Source organism: Lichtheimia ornata (genome assembly GCF_029851405.1).
Source record: "Lichtheimia ornata isolate CBS 291.66 chromosome Unknown scaffold00125, whole genome shotgun sequence".
NCBI lineage: Eukaryota > Fungi > Mucoromycota > Mucoromycetes > Mucorales > Lichtheimiaceae > Lichtheimia > Lichtheimia ornata.
The window spans coordinates 988-26,308 of NW_026695445.1; the positions used below are offsets into that span (position 1 = coordinate 988).

The window sequence follows — 25,321 nt, forward strand, 5'->3', positions numbered from 1 at the left end:
CTTGTCACCTTGTACTTGATGATGGTATTGGTACTTGAAATACGACACTTGTATTTGCTATTGTGATGTGTTCAAAGGTTCATTCTATCTATGCCGTGGTGTATAAACCAATCGACGTCAATAAGGGTTTTGACGAGCATGGGTACGAGAGCGAGTATTCAATCTTGTCATGGCTCTTGTAATCCTGCAGGGTGCAACAGGCTTGAGGTTACAAGTTTGCTTTTGTGTTCGGGGTCTTGGGTTTTGAATGTGGGTGATGGTATTGTTCGTATTGGTAAAAGCATCGTTGTCATCTTGGTCGCATTCCTCAATAGCAGGGCTATTATCTTTTTTTGTATGGCAGTGTATTAGTATTGCACGTTGATCACCATAATCATGTAATAGTACCGGCAAGCGAATCCTTGAGCTTCTTGTCATTGAGTACAACAGCCTCCTTCACTGTTAGTTGCGTAGTCGCATCATTCACCAAAGCATGATCCACGCCTTGGAGCTCATGAAAGGTTATCCCAGCAAAATTTCGCATCTCACGGCCATGAAATGAACGTGTTATCGCACCATGAGCACAACAAACTTTGTAACGGGGATAGTCACCTTGCCCAAAGGATACCTTGTATATAATCGCAGGAAGGAAACGTGCACCATTTTTCAATTGGTGAACCTTTTCAATTGGCACGCCAACGATATCGCCAACCTTGTAATCAGGTACCTTGTCTGCCATCTTGTTCAACCTTTTTTTACATTAAATCAGCAAACCATGATACTGATGCAATAATAAACACATACCAGTTTTGGATGTTTGAACGCTTTTGTCATAATGCACCCCAGCAGCTTCGCGTATGGCTAAATGCCGATTGCGGAAATCGTGTTCAGATCCAAAACTTGCAGCTGTCCCATCATCGGCTTCAATATGGCGTTGGGTATCGGATTCACTTTCACATTCAGGATTGGTATCCGAATCGCTTTCAACATTAGTGCCTTGGTTACTTTCCGTATCATTCCCAGTGCAATAACCATAACCATCTTGACTCGAGCTGTCACCATTGCCATTCATCAATTCTTCACTGCTGGTGTCATCCGAGTCATCAGCGTAGGCGTCGCTTGTGCTATCGCCATGAGGCGAGGGAGGCATTGCAGCATACTCATCATCGTATACAATGTCAACATAGTCTTCAGCATCACTTGCCAATGGATCTAGCCTTGACGTTTTAGTGATACGTTAAGAGAGAGCAACAAAATACAAGTCAACATACCTTTAGTGCTTTGAGGGATATTCATGTCGATTACAAAGTCGTCATAAATGGTTGGGTCATCCTTCGAGGTCATGTACAGTATGGCAATGTGTGCATATCTATAATCCAATGATTATATATTTTGAATGCATGAATTAGTTCCAAGTCAACGCACATTGCCATTAAAAACAAACCTTGTACTTCATTATCGCTCTCATAATCAAAGCCATTCCAATCCGAATACGCATCGCTTGCATCCTCGCTCATTTCTTTACCATGATCATCCTCAATAGTGATGAGATTTGCATCATCCATATGCTTGTCACCATTGTCGTCTGGTAGAGTTTCGTGCTCATCCTCAACAATGATGGGACTTGCATCATCCACATAGGTATCCCGGTCATCACCTGTTTCGCATTCTTGGTCATGTAGCATAGTGATGGGACTTGCAGCATCCATTTCGATATCGCTAGCATCACCTGAACGACATTCTTCGTCATTCGTGCACTCCCCATCGCATGCATCATCATCATTGTCAATAGCATGAACAGTTCCTTGGTCGCCGGTAGCATCGTTTTCATCGTCATTGGGCATGCTGATGTCCGATTCATGGCATTCAGTATCGCCTTGCGTAACATCCACATCATTTGGATCTTGGGAGTGTTGTACTATGGATGGACCATGAGGGTGGGGGTCTTGGCCATAAACCGTGCGGTAAGGTGTGGTCTTGATAGGTCTTGAAAATGTGATGTTGATACCGTATACGACTTGAGAAAGGCCTTCGGTCCAATGAACATCATTGCCATCTTGTCGTTGATCTTGCACCCAAGCTGACAATTTCTTCTTAAGTGTCCGGTTAGCACGTTCGATAAGGCCTTGAGTTTCAGGATGACGAGGGGAGCCATAGATCAAGGTGGTTGGCCACTTGCTTTGGAGATCCGTCAACTACGCATTTTTAGGTTTCATTGTTGTATAACTAAAATATCCGCCTTACCATCTTAACATCCTTAAATTCACCACCATTGTCACTCTGCAATTCCTTGGGTGGTCCAACCTGGCAAAATAGTTCATGCAATCGTTCACCAACATGGTAAGCCTCTTTCGATGGAAGTGGATACGCCCACCCATACTTGGTGCGGTGGTCTTTCACATGCAAAATATAACGCATTTCACCTGTTGGTGTACGAGATCCACCGTAATCAATTAAATCCATCTTTGAAAAAAAAGCGAACATTGTTAATCTTTGGCCTTGTGCGATTGTAGTTGCTATAGCTACCTGAAGTCTGGTCATAAAAGCATCAGCATGAAGGGCTTTTCCAGCAGTCTTAACCTCATTTCCTGGTACGGACATTGCACAGGTGCTGCAATGGTTAAGCACAAGGTTGATAAATCTCGTAGGGCAATACAGGTACTCATTGAGCTATGCATTGTTTTAAGAATCAATTAAACGTCCATTTAAAGTACGGTGTTCAGCGCTGAGCGTATTACTTGCCTTATAACGCATGGCATCACGGCGACCATGACCCACTGTTTCATGGGCATCAGTGATGATGTCGTATAAATGCTCCTTGATAGCAATGGTCTTATTTGCATTGTTGGTGCCATCATCCTTGCGAACAATAAACGACTCGCCACTTGGCAATGTCTTCAACACAAAGGCTTTACGAGTCCACCAAGAAAAATTGCGGTCGTAACGATGTTCAAGAGATTCACCCTAGCAATATGGAATTGAAGTTATAATTGCAAGCAGTGCGTGTCACTTCCTCTACCTTAAGAACTCTTTTCATGTCGTCATACATATCCTTGCTGATGAAAGTCTTATCGTGGGCCTTCGGTTTGTTGGTCTTGGCGATGGTCTTGCTGTCGCTTGACTTGGGGTTGGCGATGTATTGCTCCATGAGCCGTCCAAATGTTGCCTTGGATAACCAATTACGTTCTCGGCCGAAGAAAATCGATTGCTCGTTGCTGGTCATTTGCAAAAATATGATGAAAGTAAAAGAGACAGGTTGCTTGGTTACCACCCGTTGCTATGGATTTATGTTCAATCGGAGCACAGTAGCTTAATTATATCATAACGCTAGTGCTGAGTTGTATTTGAATACCGATTAGCCTTATCCTTTTATGGCGTTTAAGATGACAAATGCACCCATCCTTTATCACCTCGCAGTAATCAATAGTAAAACAAGATAGCGATTCTTTTTAAGCGGGTGGTAAACGATATCAGGTGTCATGTATTACTTTATTTCATCTATTCGATGCCATAACCACTATAGGTAAGCCAAGTAGGTAAGCTAACAACATAATTGCACAAGTATAATTGAACCCTAAAAGGGACTCAACAACGATGCTCCGATCGACGCCGACAACGCCATATGCCTGTATATGGGTGTTGCACTCATCCATGCACTTGGGTAATGTCGTCGTGTAATGCGAATGTGTGTCCTCGAATTGTACTAGTACAGTTTTGAATCCTCGAATTGCAGCCGTACAATTCAAGGATTTAGCCGTACAATATTGTGTCCTTGAATTGTACGGATCCTCGAATTGTACGCCAACACTGCTGTCATCTTTGACACCTCTCCATCACATCATCTTCTTACACTTTTCCCAATACACCCTTAGAATAGAAACACCCTTGAATCAATTGTATCTCTCCACTTTGTATCATTGTTAGATTAGAAACTTCCCCACATTGTTGTATCTCCCACCATTGTATCCATTTTTAATCCTGCACCAATAATGTTCAACGTCTTTTCGTTATTTCCTTTTTACTTTTTCATGCAACAGCTGTGTCAACATCCATTGTGCATTACTGCGGCAATCACATGAAGGATCGAGCATGCGTTGTTTCCATGCGAACGTTCTAAGGATTAGACGTCAAAAGATATATAAACCCCCAGAATGAAATGAGTAAACCAGCAGCTTAGCTCACAATTTATCTTGACTGAATCTCTGTTACTAGCCCTCGCAAGCCAAAAGCGCTGCCAGAGGCACATTTATCTTTGAATCTTCAACCTGAATCTTACTTTTGCCTACATCGGCCCTCTCATCACCCAACAAACTTGGTGATTCATTCATCTTTACATCACTTCTAGCCAACCTCGGCACTTTTGACTTTTTGCTTCCCCAACCTATTCACCCCCTTTTCAATTACACATCTTCCTTTTGCCTAAACTCGGCAACAACCTACACATTCCACCTCTCTCCTCCCCACCTTTACTACATCTTCTTTGATACTTTTAGACAAAGTATCTGGTGCTCACTATCCAATCTCCTTGTAACCACGCTGTACACGCATTGAGATTACCCAATAAACCATCCAAATCAAACCCTGCTCCTACAAGTGGTGCTCAATCTAAAGTCCACTCACAAAACCCAACTTTCAAATCCCTATACAAAACCTTGCCCTTACAGAGTATAAAAAGGGATTATTTACTTAAATGCTCCCATGTCCATTTACTTTTTTATTTCACTCACTCAACTATGTCCAGAATCCCATCCATTCCACTTCTGTCGCATACTCATAGCATGCCAAACCTTTGGACCTTTTGGGAGCATGTCCAGAGCACTGATGCAGCTAGCAGGTAATAGGCAATATTTATTAAGATTATCTTGATGCTAATGTACATGGTTACTAGGTACCTCTTTGATCAAGCGGTTTTCTATACTGAAGAATCTGGTTATGTCGTTGAATGCCGTAATGGAACCCCAATGCGTCTTGGTCCTTCTGGTGCTCGTGGTCTGGTTTGGCGCTGTCCTCTTCGTAATTGTTGCAACCGTAGCCCAAAAACTACACGTTTGGATTCTTTCTTTTATAGATTGAAGGCTCCATTAGAGCGTGTACTTATGGTGATTTACCTTTTCATGGCGCGTACACATATGACCCAGCTGGATATGATGACTGGCTTGAACGCTCGGACATTGCGTACCATTGTACAAGGCCTCTACTATGTCATGGAGCAAGACCTAACTATGGATGACGTAAAAGTTGGTATGTAAAGGCAATGTGGGTATAGTATGCATTATGTTAATTAGTAGCATTATAGGTGGAAAGGATCCCGAGACCGATGAACGAATTATCGTGGAGATCGATGAAAGCAAGTTTGGGAAACGTAAGGATAACCGTGGTCATCCCCTTGATGGCGTTTGGGTCGTAGGCGGTGTTGAACGCACACCGCAACGCAAGGCATTCATGATGGTGGTTCAAGATCGCAGTGCTCACACATCGCAGGAGATTGTCAAGCGATTCGTGTTGAAAGACTCCCACATCAACACCGATTGCTGGTCAGGATACAATCGTCTTGATGAAATACCTGATATGAATTATGTTCATTTTCCTGTTAACCATTCGGAAAACTTTGTTGACCAAGTGCATGGTACCCATACAAACACGATTGAAGGTATGTTACTTGGTTGTTCTTGTAATTGTTTCTTCTAGCCAAAGGCTTCTTCTAGGTACTTGGAATGGTATCAAGCAAAATGTCACTGCGCGACATTGCACAAAGAAGATGATGCCTTGGAAACTGGTCGAATTCATTTCGAGGCGCAAGCACGATGACGACTGGTGGGGTGGTATCATGAAAGCGTTAAGTTGCGTGCAGGTAACACCTGCTAATGGGTCCGAAGATCATCCACCCCAATCATTGTTGACTGAGGTAATCGATCAAGATGGTCAAGATGAGGATGGTTTTGAAAGTCTTATCAATACTATATTGGAGGGTAAGTTCGAGCTCCTTTTTTACTTTTATTCATGACTAAAGTTATATATAGATCATCATGAAGATGGTCACCGACGTCGTTGACGACGTATTGACGACTGGATTGATGGCAGTGCTCAGTCATCGGATCAACTTAGTGATGAATCATCTGATGAGGAAAGCGATGATAGTGATGATAGCGATTATATAGAATAAACATTTTGATAGTCACATAAGTGATCTCATAAGACCATACACTGCCAAACTCTAGCTTTTTATAGTACATGATAGCGATCCAGCATATATAATAGCCTAATGCACATGTTAAATGGTAACAATCGAGGTCCGCCAAATTTCACGTGACTGGCCAGTAGAATCTCCGAAACGAAATATTCCGATTGATATACATTTCACCGCAGTCACATTGCTGGGGCCTGATATATCAACGTTTAAAGATCCCAATGGTGAGAACATATCTTACCCATTAACCTGCGGACGTCGAATGCAGTCGAGGCTTTCCACCGCACTCTCTATAGGATGGCAAGGAAAAGCGAAAGACCGGAACCAGTGTCGCCAGCTCTTCCTCTTCTTCTTCAAAATGCGGAAGGTGACATCATGGCACTAAGGCTCTTCTACAAACGAGGCGATTTGTTAACCACGTATGATCGTACCTCCACGAAGAGACGATCTAAAAAATTAAAGCAAAGCTATTACGAGCAAAGTGATAGTAGAGCTCCCGATACAAATGACGCCTTATTCCCTGAGCAAAGTACCAAATCAACGAACCGAAAAAGCAAAAAACGAAAGAACATAGGGGAAGAAAGTTTCCCGGTGGAACCATTACTCGAATTGATTGCTGAAGTTGAAGGTGATTAAACTAAGCTCTGTGAGCACGAAGAAGAATTTGCCTCACACAAGGAAACGGAATGTCCTGCGCTGTCATCAACAGATCCTGATGTCCAAAACGCTCTTGACAACCTCTCAAGTATGAGCGAAGAGCTCCCGGAAGCTGTTGAGAAAATCATTGAACCATTAGCATCATTGCAAGGTACGTGAAAAGCATTCATGTATAGGCGTGGATTGGTAAGCTAGTAGATAGTAGATGAACATGATCAACAACTTGCTCCGTTTAAAGACATGTCAGATGATGAGATGCGAGACACTCTTGGCAGGACAATCCGTGCATTGGTATCAGAAGGTAAACTTGTATCGTCAAAGTTTGTGGATATGTAAGCTAATACGCATGTATATGGTGTTCGTGAAGACCTGGATACCCAAAGGATGACCGAAGACGATTTTATCTATTACTCTTGTTTGATAATAGAGCACTCTTTAGAATCACGAGGTAAAATTGATCGTATAACATCTGAATGTGTAAGTTGATCCTGATGCAAACGTTGATTAAGGTATCGACCCTGAAAGCGTAAGCGATGATTACCTTTTTGATGTCATGTATCAGTTGACCGTTTATGGAAAGCTTTTGAAACAAGAAGGTATGATTGGTATTTATTAAGTAAAAACTTGTATGTGTAAGCTAATAACATGTAGGCTATTATGGGCATGGTGATCAAAACCTTGAGGGTACCCGAAGCGTAACGGAGGGAGAAGAAACTTCAAATGACGTTGATACGATAATGGAGGAAGCACGTCCATTGCAAGAAGGTACGTATCTACGCTGTTCTTAAAAAATATGCTGACATGTAAGCTGATTGGAACATTGAATACAGGCCAAGACGATGAAGCCATGAGCATCGACTCTGCTTATGATATGTAGCAGGGATGGTGATGAGATGGAAGCAGAGGCCATCATTGAAGACTATGATCGAATGATGAGAGAAGCAACAACGGAACCAATACTTCCACGGGCCGTCTCGTTTTATGAATTACGCTTGACTCCATGGGAAGATAATTCATGCTGGATCGATGCAGTTGTGGAGACCTTCTGGCATGCGATTATACCTGCTCTGTTGCCGTACGGCATATTGGATGATGAATCTCAAGCGAATAATACCATTGATGCAATGCTGGGGAACACGTACCGATTATCCACAACGAGTTTCGAAGATCGTATTGTTGCATCAGATACCATCCGCAATTATGTATGGTCGACTTTTGGCCCTCCGTTCATAAGAGGACATCAGCTCAACGTGCTGCACTTCTTGACAATATTGCTACAAAAAGCGTCTCCAGCGTTCAACTCCTTCTTCGCTATCAATCGACAAGTCTTGAAGTATTGCAAGGATCAACAATGTCAACGTACCTCTCATGACGATGGTGCTCAAGATCGACGTCAACTCACCATTGTGGATTGGTCATTGCGATATGTGCGTGAATATGGATTGCATGAACGTCCAGACCGCTTTTCAGAAGTGCTTCATGATTATCTCTTCAACGTTCGCGAGCGGAAATGCGATGTATGTAACGGCCCAGCTACCAGAGAAACCGTTAAAAATGGTCGTATGCCTTTGTGCCTTTTTATCATGGACCCACATATCAACCTTGGGGACTCAATGGAATCACCTGATGCCAAAATGTGCTTCCCTTACGAGTTCAGCTTACCCGAAATTGGAGCTACATACACCTTACGTGCAATCATATGCAGCACTCAAAGGCATGGTCACCATTTCAAGACTGTTGCGACTATTCGAGGCACAAATAGCGATTTCCTTGCCGAAATTGACAACCTACAAGACGCCATGAAGATTATGATTGACCAACCTTACTTCAATCCTGCTACCGCTGCTGCTGCATGTCGTTCAGTGACACACCCCATAATCCTTGTATATCTGAAGCAAGTTGCACTGTATGCTGACAACACGGGTGAATACGGCGACGCTGGATTATTCGACGACGACGATGAAAGATGGATGTGCCACCACTAAGCCTATTCTCATTACATTTACATGTAGCATGTTTTCTTGATGCCCACGCGCATATATATATACATAGATGTTTTTAAGTTTTCCATTCATAAAATTGTCCGCTTTCGATTTAGCTTGTCTTTACTGTAGCAAACATACCACAAGAGCTATTTGCTGTTTAATGGAACGAATCGGTTAAAAGTTGATCGATTCACATCTTTTGGCAATACATCATCAAGCAACCATATGCCTGTGCATCAACAAGGTACCATGGTACCCTTAAATAAACCAAGCATCCTGCATACCACAAGTTGCGCGAAGCATCGGCGACAACCATTTTAAAAGGCGTTCGAACCCTTTAGTCAGTAGCGGCTTCGAGTAGTTCACTATAAATTTTATACCAATGCAAAGAGCGGTCTTTTTTTGGCTTTCTTTTAAATCATCGATGCGCTGGGCATTGTTATCATGGATTTTCATAAGAGTTACAGCTGCATAGCTTCATGTGCACAGTTGTGTGTGTTTGGGTAGATGTCTGATGAAGGAAAGATGAATCAATGGTGTATCAATGTAGCGATAAGTGCCATCGGTACATTATGATCGTGTGTAAAGTGATTAATAGAGTAAAAAGGATAGGATTGGGTAATACAACGATTAGTGGAAAGGAGTTAAGGGTTTGTAATTGGGGTTAAATGGTTTTTGTGACTGGCCTAGTGAGTAATGTGAGGGGCACGATAAGATTCAATCAATAAAGAGACTAAGAAGAGTATCTTGGAACTGATGTTTATTAACCTATACCATATCACTACTTATATACTTTCATGCCCATCGGGTAATTACATCATTATCATTGCTATCATTGTCATTGTCATTATCCCTATGTTATTATCCTCGGTGTATAAAGATGTCTCGTATAACAAATAAAGCGACCGATGTTTCAATGCAAGTCTAATTTGGCACTTAGCCTATTGACGTTTACCACAAGTAAAAAGAATAAAGAAGGGTGAAAGTGGATGGAAGGTGTAAAGTTGAATTGAGAAGATCGGATCACCAACGCTAACGGGTGATGATGCCGTTACAGGAATGCTGTACAAGTTGCTTTGGATACAAAGCAAAAAAAAAGTGATGATAATTCAAGGGCTAGCTGTCTTCGACTCCTCGCTTCGCGTGGTTTGATCCCCACGCGTCGCTTCATGTCAAAATCGTCTTTGATAGAAGGTGCAGGGGAAATCCCCCAAACCAAACATGCAACGTATTTTCATCCATCATTCATCATAGCGCACAATAGACTTTATGTGTTGGTGAGAAGCATTCAAATGCTAAAAAAGAAAGGAGCGAGTGATGGGATGTAAGTTGGGAATGATATTGGGCTCATCCTAGCATGTTTGAATCCATGCAATGGATGGCCGAGAAGTTACATCAATGGGATAGGCAGCAAATTTATTGTCCGTGATCAATGCTAAGCTGCCTAAAAGAAAATCCAGACATAGAACAGTCATGGGGGGTGAGTACAGGATTATTCGTCGCACCCCATCTTGGGTTATTCGTGTAAAGTTGTATAACGATTCATCGAATAAACTGCCCATCCCTATGGCTTCCCTATCATATTTCCAGTTGCATCGCTTATCATTCAATCATCCAGCCATTACGAATGACTTCGTTCGTTCCAGTAGGTTACATACCTCGTGTCAGGCCTCAGCAACAATGTTGATGACCACCTTCTCGCTAGCCCGTTACCTACAAAAATAAAAACCATCCTTCAAAAACAAGGTCTACACTTCTCTCTTATCTCCTTGGTAACGCGCCTTGTTTGTCTCCTTGGAAACACGCCTTCTTTGTCGCCTATGACACAGCATTACAAGCTCGATTCTATAACAACCTCGTTCATTCGCTGCCTACATTACGTCCACTGTTATTACATGCTTCACAACAACGTGCTCAAGACAACTCTCAGCATCCAACTACTCACTCGTTTGTTTTAGGGCACGCCAGCTCCAAGGCTGAGCAAGCAATCTTGAAGGACAAGTTCAAAGCTGCCATTCCTTTTTCCAAGCTACATTGCCACCCTTTTCTTCTTGTTTTTCCCCTTCCTTGAATATGTGTATTGCTACAAAGATATATGGTACGTGCTTCTGAGTGCTGGTGGGTAGAATTGAGTAAAAGTGCATTGTCGAAAAATAATAGTATACAGTCGCCATTCACCTTCCAAGCTGTAATGCACGCCATGTATTGTATTGCCAGGCCAATTGCACTTGCGTTATAGCTTCCAATAGTTGTTGCAAAATGATACTTGATAAAGCAAACATGTATGGTCGAAAGAATAATATGAAAGTAGTGTTGTGTGTATGCGTAAAAAATAAGTAGGTGTGTGTAGCAGCAGCAGGGAAGGTTGGGGGAAAAATCAAGCGATTTTTTCGAAGTCCAATCGCTCAGCGGGGTGGGAATGGGTTCAGTGTAGAGTAGGGGGGAATCAAGCGAAAATTTTCTAAGTGCTGCCCGCTCAGCAGGGAGGAATCAAGCGAATTTTTTCTAAGTCCCACCACTCAGTGGCAGATGGATGGATGCAGCGGTGGATGGATGGATGATGGATGCACAAGTTATCCTCAAAAAGTAATAAAATGAATGCCAGCACCTTCAACCTTCCATATCAAGGAAGGGATTTCACTTACAGCTCCTAATCCATGAACACGCACAAAACACTATCGAAAAACCCTTTCAAAACACTATCGAAACACGTTTAACACGAACATTTTCCGCCTGTGTCTCATTAAGGCAAGTTTGACCGCAAGGCTTGAATTTTTCTTCCAAAAAGAGCGGCCTTTCAATTTCACTTTGACCGAAACCTCCAAAGTGCCCCACCCAACATGACCTGCTACCACTCTTTCTTACCCACATTCGCTACAACAAACCCATCAGCCCTACCAGACAACAACATTCACCAGCATTCAGACTCATTCACAACGACATTGGCTCAGATCCGTCATTCAGTTGCCAATTGGGAGCACATGGCAACCACAACAATATACACTTTACTAATAACGCTACCTTGGCAACGCGCCCAGCATGTTTCTTAGGAACACAATACATAGCAGCTTATGATATTTTGAGGCTTGAGGACGATATAGTGATAGATAGTACAGGGATTTAATAGTAGTGTTGGCTCCTGAATGGTATCATGCTATAATAAAAAGTACGCGTCTTCCGAAAACGCGCTCCCTGCACAGCTTTCTGAGCACATACTTTTTTTTACACATATTGAACCTTTGTTATTGACCCAACCAAACCTGAAAGGAACACCTTCAGCTTCGAGTAGCACTGTACTAGATCCGCGATCCTAATTCCGAATCTGGACGTTGCCATTAGCATGTCGTCTTTGATCGCAAACGCAGTTAACGTTATCCGCTCTCAAACAACCGGCGTTGTCAGCGATTATGCACAAGAAAATCCTTACCGGTTTGTTATCAAGCGGGAAGATTTCCATGCTTGGCTCGTGCGTGAAGAGCGCCGCACTTCATGCACGTTCTATTTTTATCCCACGGGCAACGCATTCTACAAGAATAAGGAATTCTTTTACCGCTTTGGTCCTCATGATCCCTTAAACCCAAACCCACGTCCTGGATTTGGTCTATCCCCGGATGAAAAGCGCGAGATGGATGCAAAGAAAGCACGAGAAGGTGTGCCTGATGATGATGAATATGAGGAGGTCAATGGAAGTGGCACAACAACTGCTGGAGTCAAGCATGGTCGTAAGAAAGAGACTAACTATAATGGGGTAAGATGGCATTTGATATTTGTTATGAAACCATCTCGGTGGTATACTGAATGGATATGTAGACCTTTGTATGCAACCGAAGAGGTACCCCAACTGGTGAAAACAACTTGCCATGCAATTGTAAAGCGATGATCAAGGCGACATGCAAGGGGAACGACCTTGCTACTATGACCGTTATTTATCACTGGCAACATGACAATCATGTCCCTGGATCAAATGAAGATCTTGCCGAGGCGCCCATCAGCCGTGAAACACGCCGAATGATTCATGACATGGTGGAAAATGACATGAATTGGACATCTATCAAGAGCGTTTTACGTGTGGATACCAATTCACTTGTTGATATCTTGAATGGTGATAGTACAGGTATTCCTGCTATGCTACGCATTGGCTATAACCAGGTATACTACGCAATGCGTAAATGTATCCGCAAGCGCGCCATGCTTGATACCGAGCTCGAAGAAAGCCTCTTGGAGTGGGATGCCAAACTTGCTGAAGATAGCGGTCTCTCTACGTTCATCTCTTTGGATAACATTCAAATCGGCATGTTCGTATATGCATTCATGCACCAATGCCAGCTTGAGGTATGTGTATGTATTATGCACCTTTAGAGTTACTTAGATTGTAATTTATCATAGATGCTGAAACAAGACGGTTCCATTGTTTGTATGGATGCCACTCACAAAACATGTGTGGATGGCAATGGTGACGAGTGCTTTTTGTACACGTTGGTGGTCCGTTCTGAGAAGACAGGAAGAGGTGCTCCTGTATGTTGGATGATTACCAATTCTAGCATGCATCATCCGGTTGAAGCATGGTTACGCTGGTTGAAAAACGACATGGATTATACGCCAGGCACCATCATGATCGACAACTCTGACGTAGAGATCAAGGCTATCGAACAAAGTTATTGTGATCAATGTCGCATAAACCTTTGCCATTGGCACATCCTTCGTGCATGGCGCAAAAACCTTATATTCAAGCTTACACCAAAATCCAGCAACAAAGCATCTTCTGAGCAAGTGCGAGAACATCGCAATACGGCTTTTAAGCTTATGGTTGATATCATGCAAGCTCCTACCCAACAAAGTTTTCAAGCTGCACTTAAAAAGTTTAACAATTGGGCATACACGATTCGCAACAAATGGGACGCTGATGAACTTATCGATTACTTCGACAACCATTATCTCCCAAAAAAGGAGAAGTGGTGCCGTGCATGGAGAAAGGTAGGCAGCACACTTGATCAATGATGGGACTTACATACTAACACGTGTTGAATTTCAGCATAACTACCGCATGGATACCAACAATTACGTTGAAAGCTGGCATCGCTGCTTGAAAAAGGTTTACATCCCAACTTTGAAAAAGCAACGCATGGATGTTCTTGTATACACTTTGTGGACTGCTGTGCTACCAGACATCATGATGGATCATGTTCGGGTGTTAAATAGGATGGAGCATCGCACATGGACTGCGGCAGAGATGGCACGCAAAAAAGCAGCTGAAGCTATTACCGGTAATCATCATAGGATACGTGCATTGGCTCCATAAGATGTATGGTATTAATATTGTGTCATCTCATACATTAGAGGAGGAAGCTGATGAGCTCATTGTACAGCATGCTGTGAAACGCATCATCATTAAGTCCTTTACCGATCCACGCACAAGATACACCTTGCATATTGATGACAAGGAAAACATTATCCAATCATGCTCATGCCCTGACTACAAGCACAGCTCGGCCATTTGCAAGCACATGTTTTTAGTCCATCGCTTAGACATGGTTAGTTTACCCAATAAGGCACCCCCGCCATCATCCGCCCATCGAAGCACACAAGCTGCTACACCTGCTACACCTGCAACACCAAACAACTCTGAAATCGAGTTCAATGCTGCAGTGCAAAGGTAATATTAGTTGACATTTCCTGATTAGTATTCTTCTTTTAACGTGATCTCATTGGTGGTGTAGATTACAAGATGGCATCCGCAACCTGAATATTCAGGCGCCACGTATAACCGCCCAACACTATGAGCAGCAAACAACACGGCACCTGAACCGAGCTGCCCAACACATCCAATCCGCCTTTTCCATCCTCAAGGATAATGATAACAACTGTCGTATTCCAAGTACCAATACATGTAAGATCCATCACCAAGTACAAGATGACAACCCATGGTATCACAACGACCACACTTATCCCACAAGAGAACACCACATGTAACATTCACACACATACACTCAAGGTTCATCACACAACAAGCCCCATCAACTCTATCTATCATTTCGTGTATCCCCAACATCCTCATATGTACATCCTATTTCCATATAGCATCATCACACAAGTATCATAGAAACGTATATAAGTCATGTTGTAGTTGTAGCTGGCAACAGCAGTTGAAATAAGATATATTGATTCTCAAAGTACTTTATCTTGTTTTCATATCCAAATATCTCAACAACAACCGACAATTGCATGGCCGTCAAAGGCGTGTTTAAGAAAAGTCCATTCCTTTTCCCCATATTATAGATTTCCTTTCTTCTCATTGCAATATACTTTATCCCTTTATTATCCTATTTCGTACCATTACTTTCCTATATGGGTTACATGTTGGATTTGCCTACTAGTCAACTACCAGTGGAAAAGGGTTGTATCGCTTGTGTAGTGGCCTCTAGTCTCCATCCAATATCCACATAAATAAAAATCCAGGTTATCGATGAAGCACTGGTACATCATAAGAAACATACTGGGTGCGTTGCCAAGGCAGCGTTATTAGTAAAGTGTATATTGTTGTGGTTGCCATGTGTTCCCAATTGGCAACTGAATGACGGATCTGAGCCAATGTCGTTGTGAATGAGTCTGAATGCTGGTGAATGTTGTTGTCTGGTAGGGCTGATGGGTTTGTTGTAGCGAATGTGGGTAAGAAAGAGTGGTAGCAGGTTATGTTGGGTGGGGCACTTTGGAGGTTTCGGTTAAAGTGAAATTGAAAGGCCGCTCTTTTTGGAAGAAAAATTCAAGCCTTGCTTACAAGAAGGGTGGAAAGAAGAATGGCCATAATCTGAGAGAGGATCAGATTAACCAAATTATGATCCGTGTGTCACGAGCCGAGCCCTATAGATCCATTGCCAAGGATTTCCAGATCTCGATCGGTGCCATATCGTACCTCGCCAAAAAGCATAAATCTGGAAGAGGCATCATCCCCAAGCCAAAGGGAGGATCGGACCCAATGATCACAGAAGACGGTGATCATCTTATTCGCCAATGTGTGAGGGATAACAACACGACCACACTGAGACAAATTCAGGATAGCTACCAAAGGCAGATCGGTGTTTTGCTATCGATCTCTACCATCCAAAGGCACCTTGATCGTATTGGTATCACATTGAAGCGTGCTAGTAGATATCCTGAAAAGCATAATTATGAGGAGATCAAAGATGAACGTCAAGCATACGTCAAACGCCTTGTTGATAAAGAAGGTGTTGAAGATGAATACAGGGCGTTTAGCTATATGCATAATTGCGTCTTCATTGACGAGGCTGCTTTCAACAGCAGCATGAGACGTAATTATGCCTGGTCTCGAGCTGGAACACCGGCGCATGTGCAGGTACCCAAAAGCCGTGCAGTCTCAGTCTCCCTTTTGGCAGCTATCACTAGCTCTGGATTGGTTGAAGCTGCCATCAAAGTCAACCCTGATGCTCGTCAAAAGGGTGATAAAAAAGGCAAAACCAAGGCTAAGCCGAAGAAGAAGTCCAGCAAAAAGAATGATGATGATGATGATTATGAAGAAGTGGAAAATGTTGCAAAGGAGAAGTTCAACAAGAACACAACTGGGTAAGCTGAAGGTTGTTATTGTGCATTTCACCAATAACTAGACTGACGAGTTTTCCTGTAGTGCTGATTTCTTGGCTTTCCTTGAGAAAGGTGATGGATGCTTTAGATGAAGAGGGTCGACATGGGTGGTATCTAGTTTTCGACAATGCTGCCATCCATAAGCCCGCTTACATCAATGACGCAGTCGAGAGCCGTGGTTTCCATGTAGTACCTTCCTCGTTATTCGCCATTCACTTAATCCCATTGAGGAATTCTTTTCAAAGGTATCTTTTCTTTGTCATGACTTTTTATTTGCATCGCACATTTGCATTGCATCTAATAATAACACGCGTCTAAAAGATGAAAACGAAATTTCGAAACGAATATGAGGGTAATAGCATGGAGCAAGACATGGCAGACCGTTTGTCAGAGGCGATGTCTTACCATCCAATCTGACTATGAGGGCTGGGTGAAGTATGCAACTACGTTTTCCTCCTCTTGTCGAGACCGGCAAAACATCGCTTCCTTTGATGACGACTTGTAAATAGAATCCATCATGCACGATAATGTTATGCGTTTGAGTGTTGTATTTTCATGTGGTTGTTGCAGCGATGATACTCTCTAAGACTCTTTATCCTCTAACATCGTGTAGTCTAGCTGTTTTGCAGGTTGTGTATTGGTCATGTATTCATTATCGCATATGCCATCATGTATCATAAGCTGGTAGTAATCCGATCCATCCCATTTATTGCCATCCAACATGCACATGTATAGTTCTATATATGAAATGCTGTATCATCATTTTCTACGATGCTGGCAGGTCTTGTATGGCTTGGTAATCGTGCAACAGAGTGATACGCAAAACGAAACGAGTCGAGGCAGTTGCTGTATCGTCGTGTCCAACTCACTCGCCAGCTGTGCTAGTGAAATTGCACATAACTGTACCAGATTGCCTTTTCATACCATGCCGTGGTCGATGTGTGTAATGGCAATGTCGTTGCTTGTTGTGATTCGTAAGAGAAAAGAAAAGGGTTGCGTTAACAGGACAAACAAAACAGCACGTCTTTCCCAAACATCCTTCTCGCCTTTGTACTCTGCAGTAACGCCTTCCCAACACATGTAGTATGTCAACCAATCCACAGCGATGACTCAATTGAATGCAGCTTGCAAGATGAAGAAGCGGAACAAGGAAGAGGAGCACAAGCAGTATACGTGAGGGACCCACTTTTTATGTGCCGGAGCGGACCTGTTGCATCATGCATACAGCGTGTTTGCTAGTTGCTCACCCAATAGTCCATTAGCATCCATCGTTATCCTCTCACCCTTCATGTTATCTCCTTCTCCTACCATCTTTATTTCACCCACCACCATCATTCTCTTGCCAACCCACCAACATTACGACGCCCGCCAATCAAAATTACTTCTCCACCCACCATCTTTAATCCACCCTCCATCATCTTTATTTCCCAACCCACCAACATTATGCGCCCGCCAATCAAAATTATTCCTCCACCCGCCATCTTTATTTCACTCGCCGCCATTTTCTTCTGCCAACCCACCAACATTACAACGCCCGCCAATCAAAATTATGTCTCCACCATCCATCTTTATTTCACTCGCCGCCATTATTCTTCTGCCAACCCACCAACTTTATCTCGCCACCCTCCAAAATAAAAGTGCTTGTTCACCAAAATTACTTTGCCAACGTCCAACAATAAATCTCTTCGTCACCAAAATTCCCTTTTCATGTTGAACTTTCACTGCAATCTACTGTATCGAAGAAGGATGATCTTTAAGGCTTTGTGTTGATTATCGTCGGCTTAACACGATCACCGTGTATGATCATTTCCCATTGCCCTATTGATGAATTGGTGGATTCCAGGTAGTGCACAATACCTTTCTACGCTTCGGCGCTGCATCCGGTTATCGGCAGGTGCCCATGCATGCAGATTCGATAAGGAAGACTGGTTTTGTTGTTAAGTATGCGCCCTTGATTGGTGCGTGTTGCCATTTGGATTGAGTACAGCTCCAGTAACTTTCCAATGATTGATGACTCGCATCTTGCAACCGTTATTGGGAAATGTGTGCAAGTATTCATCGACGACATCATTGTGTATTCAAGAACATTAGAGGAACATGTACAACATTTGGAGCGTGTATTTGGGATATGCAAGGAGGCGAATCTACGTATCAAGTTGGCGAAGTGTTCATTTTGCAAGTGACAACGTGGAATACTTGGGTCATCAAATCACAAGACAGATTGAAACCAACAGACCGCAACGTTAAGAAGGTTTTGGATATGACAGCTCCAAAGAACAAGAGTGAGGTGCGATCCTTTTTGGGCATGGTGGGCTATTTATCCAAGGTTTATTCCAGCTTTTGCGGAGAAGTCACATGCTATACAACAACTTTAATAAGGAACAAGGTGGATTTTATTTGGGGCGATGAGCAAGAAGCGGCATTCAAGGCGTTGAAGGAAGCGTTGGTGAATCCACCTGTATTGGCGTATCCTGATCCAACCAAGGTACAGATTTTGACAACCGATGCGTCTGGGAAAGGGAATCGGTGCAATATCATCACAGTCAGCAGTGACGGGTCAAGCGATGGTGAACAGGTGATAGCTTATGCTTCTCGTGCATTGCGTGGTCCTGAGGTTCGATATGCGACAACTCATGTGGAAGCTTTGGCGATTGTGGCTGGCATGTATCAATTTCGGCATTATCTACGGGGACGCAAGTTTGTATTGTACACCGATCACTCCGCTTTGACATACATCTTGGAACAACCCGTCACCAAGCCTGAAGGTATCAAGATGGTCAGCTGCAACCATTGAATATGACTTGCACTAAGCACGAAAAGGCGAGAGCAATCCAGCGGACGCTTTGTCGCGGTTGGTGGGGTGAGGGAAGGAGCATATATATATATATATATATATATATATATATATATACAAAAAAAAGGGGAGAAAAAGGAAGAGAACAAAAAAAAGTATCAAAACTGTCGTATTCAGAGGATCCACTCCCTATTATCATTCACACTCAGCATCACATCTATATACACACATGTAAATCACCCAAAATAAACCTTTGTCTTTCTGGTTTAGTCTCATGACACACGCATTGCCTGCTTTATACACACACACACACACACACACACACACACACACACACACACATATCTCTGTTCATATATCACAAAAAGACACAAAAGTAATAAAAAAGTAACAGAGAGAGAGAGAGAGAAAGAAGTAAAAAAAGAAAAGAAAATAAAGCCTAAAAAGAAACAAAAAACAAAAAAAAGTATTACATGTATTATTGGAACCATTTTTATTATCATCTTTATCATCACACATTACATTCATCAAGCACATTATCGACATTACAAGTATCACAGCAACACACAAGCGATTATCATTCAAGCTATTATGGACTACGCACATTACTTCTGCGCTATACTATTTCTATCACCGAGGGAACTATCCCCGAGACATGAATGACAACAAGCTAAGACGGTGTATCCGCAACAAGGCCGCAAAATACTTACCTTTCCGGAGGCAAATTGTATCTCAAGAATAAAGAAGGCGATTTTGGACAAGAAGTTTTACATTCGGGCAATGTCATGGAAGTTATCAAGAAGGTGCACAGAGAAGGACACATGGGGATTAACAACACTTGGCGAAGGATGAGGGTACAGTATGAGGGTTATCAACTTTATGAGCGTGTACGTGAGTATGTGGAATCATGTGAGCAATGTCAACTACGAGCAAGGAGGCGGTATGTTCCACATGAGGAAGCACACCCGATACCTACACCATCAAGACCTTTTACATGATTGGATGCGATGCCGTTGGACCTATTAATCCACCTAGCAAGAATGGGAACCGGTATTTGTTGGTAGCCGTTGACTATTTAACACGATGGCCTGTTGTGGCAGCGGTACCAAACATCAGCGAGAAGACGGCGGCGTCCTTTTTGTTCAATTGCGTTGTCAAGGATTTTGGGGTGCCAACATACATATTAACTGATCGAGGTGCCAACTTCAAGTCCGATTACGTGCATAATTTCAAGTGGACGGGTTGCAAGCCTTTGACTACGACTGCGTTTCGACCTCAAGTTAACGGATTATGTGAACGAATGAATCAGACTATTGTTGAGGTGTGCTATCAAAAGTGTGTCAGGATCAAGGTATGCTGCAACGTTGGGATGAGTGTTTGGCTTCGGTCGTACTTGCTATTCGCTCTACACCGAATGATGCTACCGGTTTCAGCCCTGCCATGCTTCTTTATGGTTATGATACTCGCACGTCACAATTTGGTCTTGTAGAAACTGAGAAGATTACGTCGAGGGAAGATTAGCCGATGAGATTACAAGTCGTATCAAGGTCATCGATAACATTATGCAGCAACATCGCGAATTGTCTCGTCAACGTACACAACAAAACAACAACAACGAAAGCAACGATATGATCAACACGTGGTGCATAAGCGTTTTCAAGTTGGTGATCAAGTATTGATGATGGACAAATATAACCAATGAAGTTGGCAAATCGATGGATCGGACCGATGATTGTGATGCGTGTAAATCAACATGGAACGTATTGGTTGCAAGGACCTGAGGCAAACGTTTGGATGGAAAGGTGAATGGGGATATGTTAAAGCGATGGAAATCGAAGGACAAGCTCATACCCGATGTTATTGCTCAACGTGCAGATCGACAGCTACAAGCGTATATTGAGCGTATACAACCTGGACAATGACAACACTCGGCTGAGAGGGGGAGAATGGAGACGGCCGTAGTGTGGGGTAGTCAGCCTTCGAGTTGCCATTTTGAGTCGAGATTTGTTGTCAGCTGAAACATCATCATCATCATCCAATTGTTAGCTGAGCGTAGTATTTAGAAGTATCGCTTGAAAGAATTTGATAAAACCTCGTTTATTGTCTTTTAATTCTTGTTATTGGAAGGATTGTGATTGAGCAGTTGCGATCGCTTATTGAACTTGGATTTGAGCTGGAAGACTTCGACATTGTTGCTTGGAATACATCGACACTCTGCTACAAGCACACTGCCCTATGTTCCTTCAACTTCAACACGTATGTTATGTGCTAGTGCCTGTCGTAGACACAGCTTAATCATCATAACATGGTTCCCACAGCTGTCATTTAATTCTCCTTCTCATCTCATGTGTCACACCTACATTCTCCCACGCATAAATCTTATCCTATATGGCTGTCAGGTACATGGGCACAGACGCGTACGTAAGATTATGGGTATATCGAGAATACCATCATCGTTACTAATCATGGTGTGAGGTCGTGGGAGAATCAGGTTATAGCAGGATCAATCATTTAGCATAAAAAAGAGGGATCGCCTCATTAAATAAGGAAAACCAGTCTCACTTGACTTATCATTGTCTCGTTTTTGTAATCTCATTCCATTTTATTCCACTCTCCTCGATCACAGTGCCCATCATTCTAGCTTAGTACATGTATGGTCCCCGTTCGAGTCTCGGTAATATTTTACACAAACTCAGTACCCTTTTTTAAAAATGTCGCAGCATTTATCATGTGATCTTGGATCAACTACAACAACATCGTATCATATACTTAGTACTACCTTTTATCATTTTGTATACAAGCACATATATATATCTTTAGCACACATGACAATAAAGGACATCTTCTCTTCCACATTCTAGAAGTGATCTCTTTTTATTTCTGGCCATTGGCTCACCAGCCAGACAAAAGAGCATCGACAAAAACTTCACAGGTGTCTACACAAGCTTAATATCTCATCAATGCAGTGGTCCATCGATTACCGGGTAAAGTGCAAAATGATTGTTTTTTATAGCGTTTACATCGGAGATAAATGTTTGGATAATTGTGACTTGGAAAAGTTTTTACATCGAATCTGAAAGAATTGTACATTATAGTATATAGAATTGTGGAAAGATATAATCTGATATAACAGCATAAATTTCTGTAGCCATCCAAAACTCCGCGAAATCATTCCCATCCATTACCACATGCGGACGACGTCGGTGTACCAAATTGGAGAGCAATCTATTAACTAGGTCAGGCGCTACAAGCAAAAATGGTCATTGTCCAACTTTTATTACAAAATAACCAATCGTTTTCATAGGCTCATCGCTCCCCAGCCACTATTGCAACATACATGTAAACTGGTTATTGCATAGATCGGAAGCACCTAAATACTATATATAAATTTCACATTTGTAAGGCATCGGCCCGGAGCAGTATTCCTGTGAAAAGGTACACCATCAACTTTCAACATGAGCCTTACAACAGTTGTGTGACCTCCGATTTTCAAATCACGATAGCACGTCCCACAGACCGCGCACATCTATATAATACATATCGCATGATTCACAATTGACGGCCCCATCGGGTGTTATATATACCAGGGTCCGACGTTACACACACCAAAAGGTATTACTACAAATCTCGGTGAGAACGTATCTTACCACAGATCCCGTCCGCACACCAGATTCTCTCAAAGAAGGCTTCATTACCGAACATGTGTTGAAATTCATGCTACGTATAGTTGGCTGTAGCCACCATTTGATCCACGATCTCGTTGCAGGGAATTGCGTTGTCATAACAAACAATTGGTTGTTGAATACTTGCTCCGATGTTGTCGTGCGGATCTTGTATACCCAGCGAAGGAAAAATTGTCGTTGAGGTGGGGGTATAGCATTGTGGTTGCTACTGACCCGCTGCACAGATTGCATCCAGTGCATATAGCAGCCTTTAAGGTACATCAACCCATCGTCTTTGCTTGTATAGGTGCTATAAGCAGCAAGAAACCCATTGATTTCTGCCTGGGAAAAGTCCATGATGAACCCGAAGACCTTGTCCTTGTCAATGAAATTCAACTTGCATGCGGTGAACAAAAACAAAAAATACTGCTGCAGTTGCCATGTTGTCGTCGATTTCATGATTGCTTGGAAAATAACAACATGCTTAGCAATTTCGGGTGAGTAGATAACGGATGAGCAAAGATAACAATCTCTCACAGCCTTGTAAGTAATATCCGTAACGATGGGATACTGGCTGAAATTGACAAAAGGCCCAATGGTTGGGGACTTGAACGATATAAAGAAGTGCTGCTCAATCAAGTTTGCAAACATAAGAAAGTATGGATACTCGTATTGAATCTTGCTGAATGCTTCGATTGGGTCCTTTGCAGAAATCGGTTGGCCCTTTCTTTCCTTAGCCTTGCGCATCTCGTATCCTACTCTCTCACGGTTGATCAAGATAGGGTCGATGTTGTAAGCTGGTTCAATGACTCGTCGATTTTGCTGATCAATCCCAATGCTTGCAGCCTTTGGTTGAATTGCTGGATGCTGAGTCACAAGTTCATCCATTTGCCTGTTTTGAGTTGCTGATAAATGCTTACGGCTACAGACCTTGTGGGAATGTGTTCCTTGATGTCGCATCTCGCATCCTTCTGGTATGAACTTGTAGTAGACTCTTACCGGACAGCTGTAATGCACAAGATCGCCGTTGCATCCTTTGCAGCCTTGCTTTAGGCGTTTTTTATTGACGGATGGTTTCACTGCAGGACGCAATTGAATGTCTTTCAATATGCATTTTTCATCCTTGATATCTTCGCAAACATTGTAGCCGCAACAGACCCGGTAATAAATACGAATGGAGGGATCGTCGCCTACACAATTGCTGTTTCCTCCACGAAGGCACCATCCAATGTCAAGATTAAAGTGGTCATACGCATTTTCAGCATGATTGAAGTATACATCCGGGCACCACTCTGTACAATCATTTTCGGGGAACGGAGTGTTGAAGAAGGTGACAGTGATGCTATTCTTGGGTGCCATTTTTTAAATACTTGAGAAAGGGTAGAATGCTCTGTGAAAGGTCTTATGTGTGTGTGCTGTATCAAGCAATAGAAAAAGATTGACAATGAACCAGTAAGGTGAAGACAACAATGTATTCAAGGTATGTTTATGATTTTTTTTTCAAGTGGAGCTACAGCTGAGAGAGAGAGAGAGAGGTGAACGCACCATTCATGATGGAGTATTGGAGTATTGGCTAATGCTAGATGTTTCATATCAGTGTGAGCTGTCGGTGTTCCTGGTGATGACAAGTGACAAGTGGCAAGTGGCAAGTGGCAAGTGGATTTATGAATACGAGGTTTGTTATCCGCTCTTGTCCGAGCACATGATGTTGGATGTTATTGATGATGATGGATCTGGATACAGCAATAATACATGTAGAAGCATGAGCTAAACAGCGAAGAAAATGACCTTTGAGTCTCGAGAATTATTATCTCCTTTCATCTCTCTCGATATTACAGTGGTGTGTGATCAGCAAAGAAATGCTCAGTGGGTGGTAAAAGGCGATCAATGGGCTATGTGCAGGTGCAGCGGATTCAACGTTGCTAACCTGAGGTAGATAGCTGATTCTCGATATTCAACTCAGGCAGGATTTTTGACATTGGGGGACTACAGGATTTTTAGTATGACCCCCCAAGATGCTAGCAAGAGCATGAGAACAAGAGCTGAGCGCCAAGTGAACCCATTTCTCCGATTTTTGCTTATAAGCAAGGGGGTCACAGGCATTTGTTTACGCGTCTTTCTTTGCTTCTACTCTACTTTTCTCGACTCCAGGTAAATACACATCTTGCTACGAAGCCCAAACTTCATCTACTCACACTCGTTCCTTAGTCACATGCACCCTCGTTTTACTTCCATGGCTTTGTCGATCTATCAAATGGTGGTGTCGCTGCAAGCAAAACAGTAACCTGTTTGTACCATCGTTGGCGTTGCTGCAAAGAGTGAGTATAAAGCATCAAACACGCGTTATCATACATCATTCTAACGTACCTTTCTTTTGACTTAGAGTACCTTTCTAGGTTGTTATGATGTATCAAAGGTATGTTAATGGAGTATACTGCTGATTGTTTTGTACTTGCTTAGA

At 42.6% G+C, this 25,321-nt stretch overlaps 6 protein-coding genes across 6 annotated transcripts; 4 read left to right on the plus strand and 2 right to left on the minus strand.

Moving 5' to 3' along the window:
* Window positions 1–117: 117 nt before the first annotated feature.
* O0I10_012383 (uncharacterized protein) lies at window positions 118–3,202 on the minus strand (the record flags this gene model as incomplete). The annotated part of the gene is made up of 9 exons (XM_058492315.1): window positions 118–326; window positions 388–711; window positions 784–1,191; window positions 1,251–1,348; window positions 1,405–2,174; window positions 2,224–2,442; window positions 2,506–2,649; window positions 2,722–2,943; window positions 2,999–3,202. 9 exons carry the CDS (start codon window positions 3,200–3,202, stop codon window positions 118–120), a joined length of 2,598 nt encoding a protein of 865 aa, XP_058336903.1.
* A 1,510-nt stretch (window positions 3,203–4,712) lies between these two features.
* Window positions 4,713–6,142, plus strand: O0I10_012384 (uncharacterized protein; the record flags this gene model as incomplete). The annotated part of the gene is made up of 6 exons (XM_058492316.1): window positions 4,713–4,813; window positions 4,868–5,220; window positions 5,276–5,629; window positions 5,685–5,948; window positions 6,000–6,014; window positions 6,138–6,142. The coding sequence occupies 6 exons, from the start codon at window positions 4,713–4,715 to the stop codon at window positions 6,140–6,142; spliced, it is 1,092 nt and encodes a 363-aa protein (XP_058336904.1).
* A 1,547-nt stretch (window positions 6,143–7,689) lies between these two features.
* Window positions 7,690–8,808, plus strand: O0I10_012385 (uncharacterized protein; the record flags this gene model as incomplete). Its single annotated transcript, XM_058492317.1, has 1 exon — window positions 7,690–8,808. The coding sequence occupies one exon, from the start codon at window positions 7,690–7,692 to the stop codon at window positions 8,806–8,808; it is 1,119 nt and encodes a 372-aa protein (XP_058336905.1).
* Window positions 8,809–18,445: 9,637 nt separating this feature from the next.
* O0I10_012387 (uncharacterized protein) lies at window positions 18,446–19,198 on the plus strand (the record flags this gene model as incomplete). The annotated part of the gene is made up of 1 exon (XM_058492318.1): window positions 18,446–19,198. The coding sequence occupies one exon, from the start codon at window positions 18,446–18,448 to the stop codon at window positions 19,196–19,198; it is 753 nt and encodes a 250-aa protein (XP_058336906.1).
* Window positions 19,199–20,019: 821 nt separating this feature from the next.
* O0I10_012388 (uncharacterized protein) lies at window positions 20,020–21,120 on the plus strand (the record flags this gene model as incomplete). The annotated part of the gene is made up of 3 exons (XM_058492319.1): window positions 20,020–20,093; window positions 20,159–20,549; window positions 21,022–21,120. The coding sequence occupies 3 exons, from the start codon at window positions 20,020–20,022 to the stop codon at window positions 21,118–21,120; spliced, it is 564 nt and encodes a 187-aa protein (XP_058336907.1).
* Window positions 21,121–22,794: 1,674 nt separating this feature from the next.
* O0I10_012389 (uncharacterized protein) lies at window positions 22,795–24,219 on the minus strand (the record flags this gene model as incomplete). Its single annotated transcript, XM_058492320.1, has 1 exon — window positions 22,795–24,219. The coding sequence occupies one exon, from the start codon at window positions 24,217–24,219 to the stop codon at window positions 22,795–22,797; it is 1,425 nt and encodes a 474-aa protein (XP_058336908.1).
* Window positions 24,220–25,321: the final 1,102 nt, after the last annotated feature.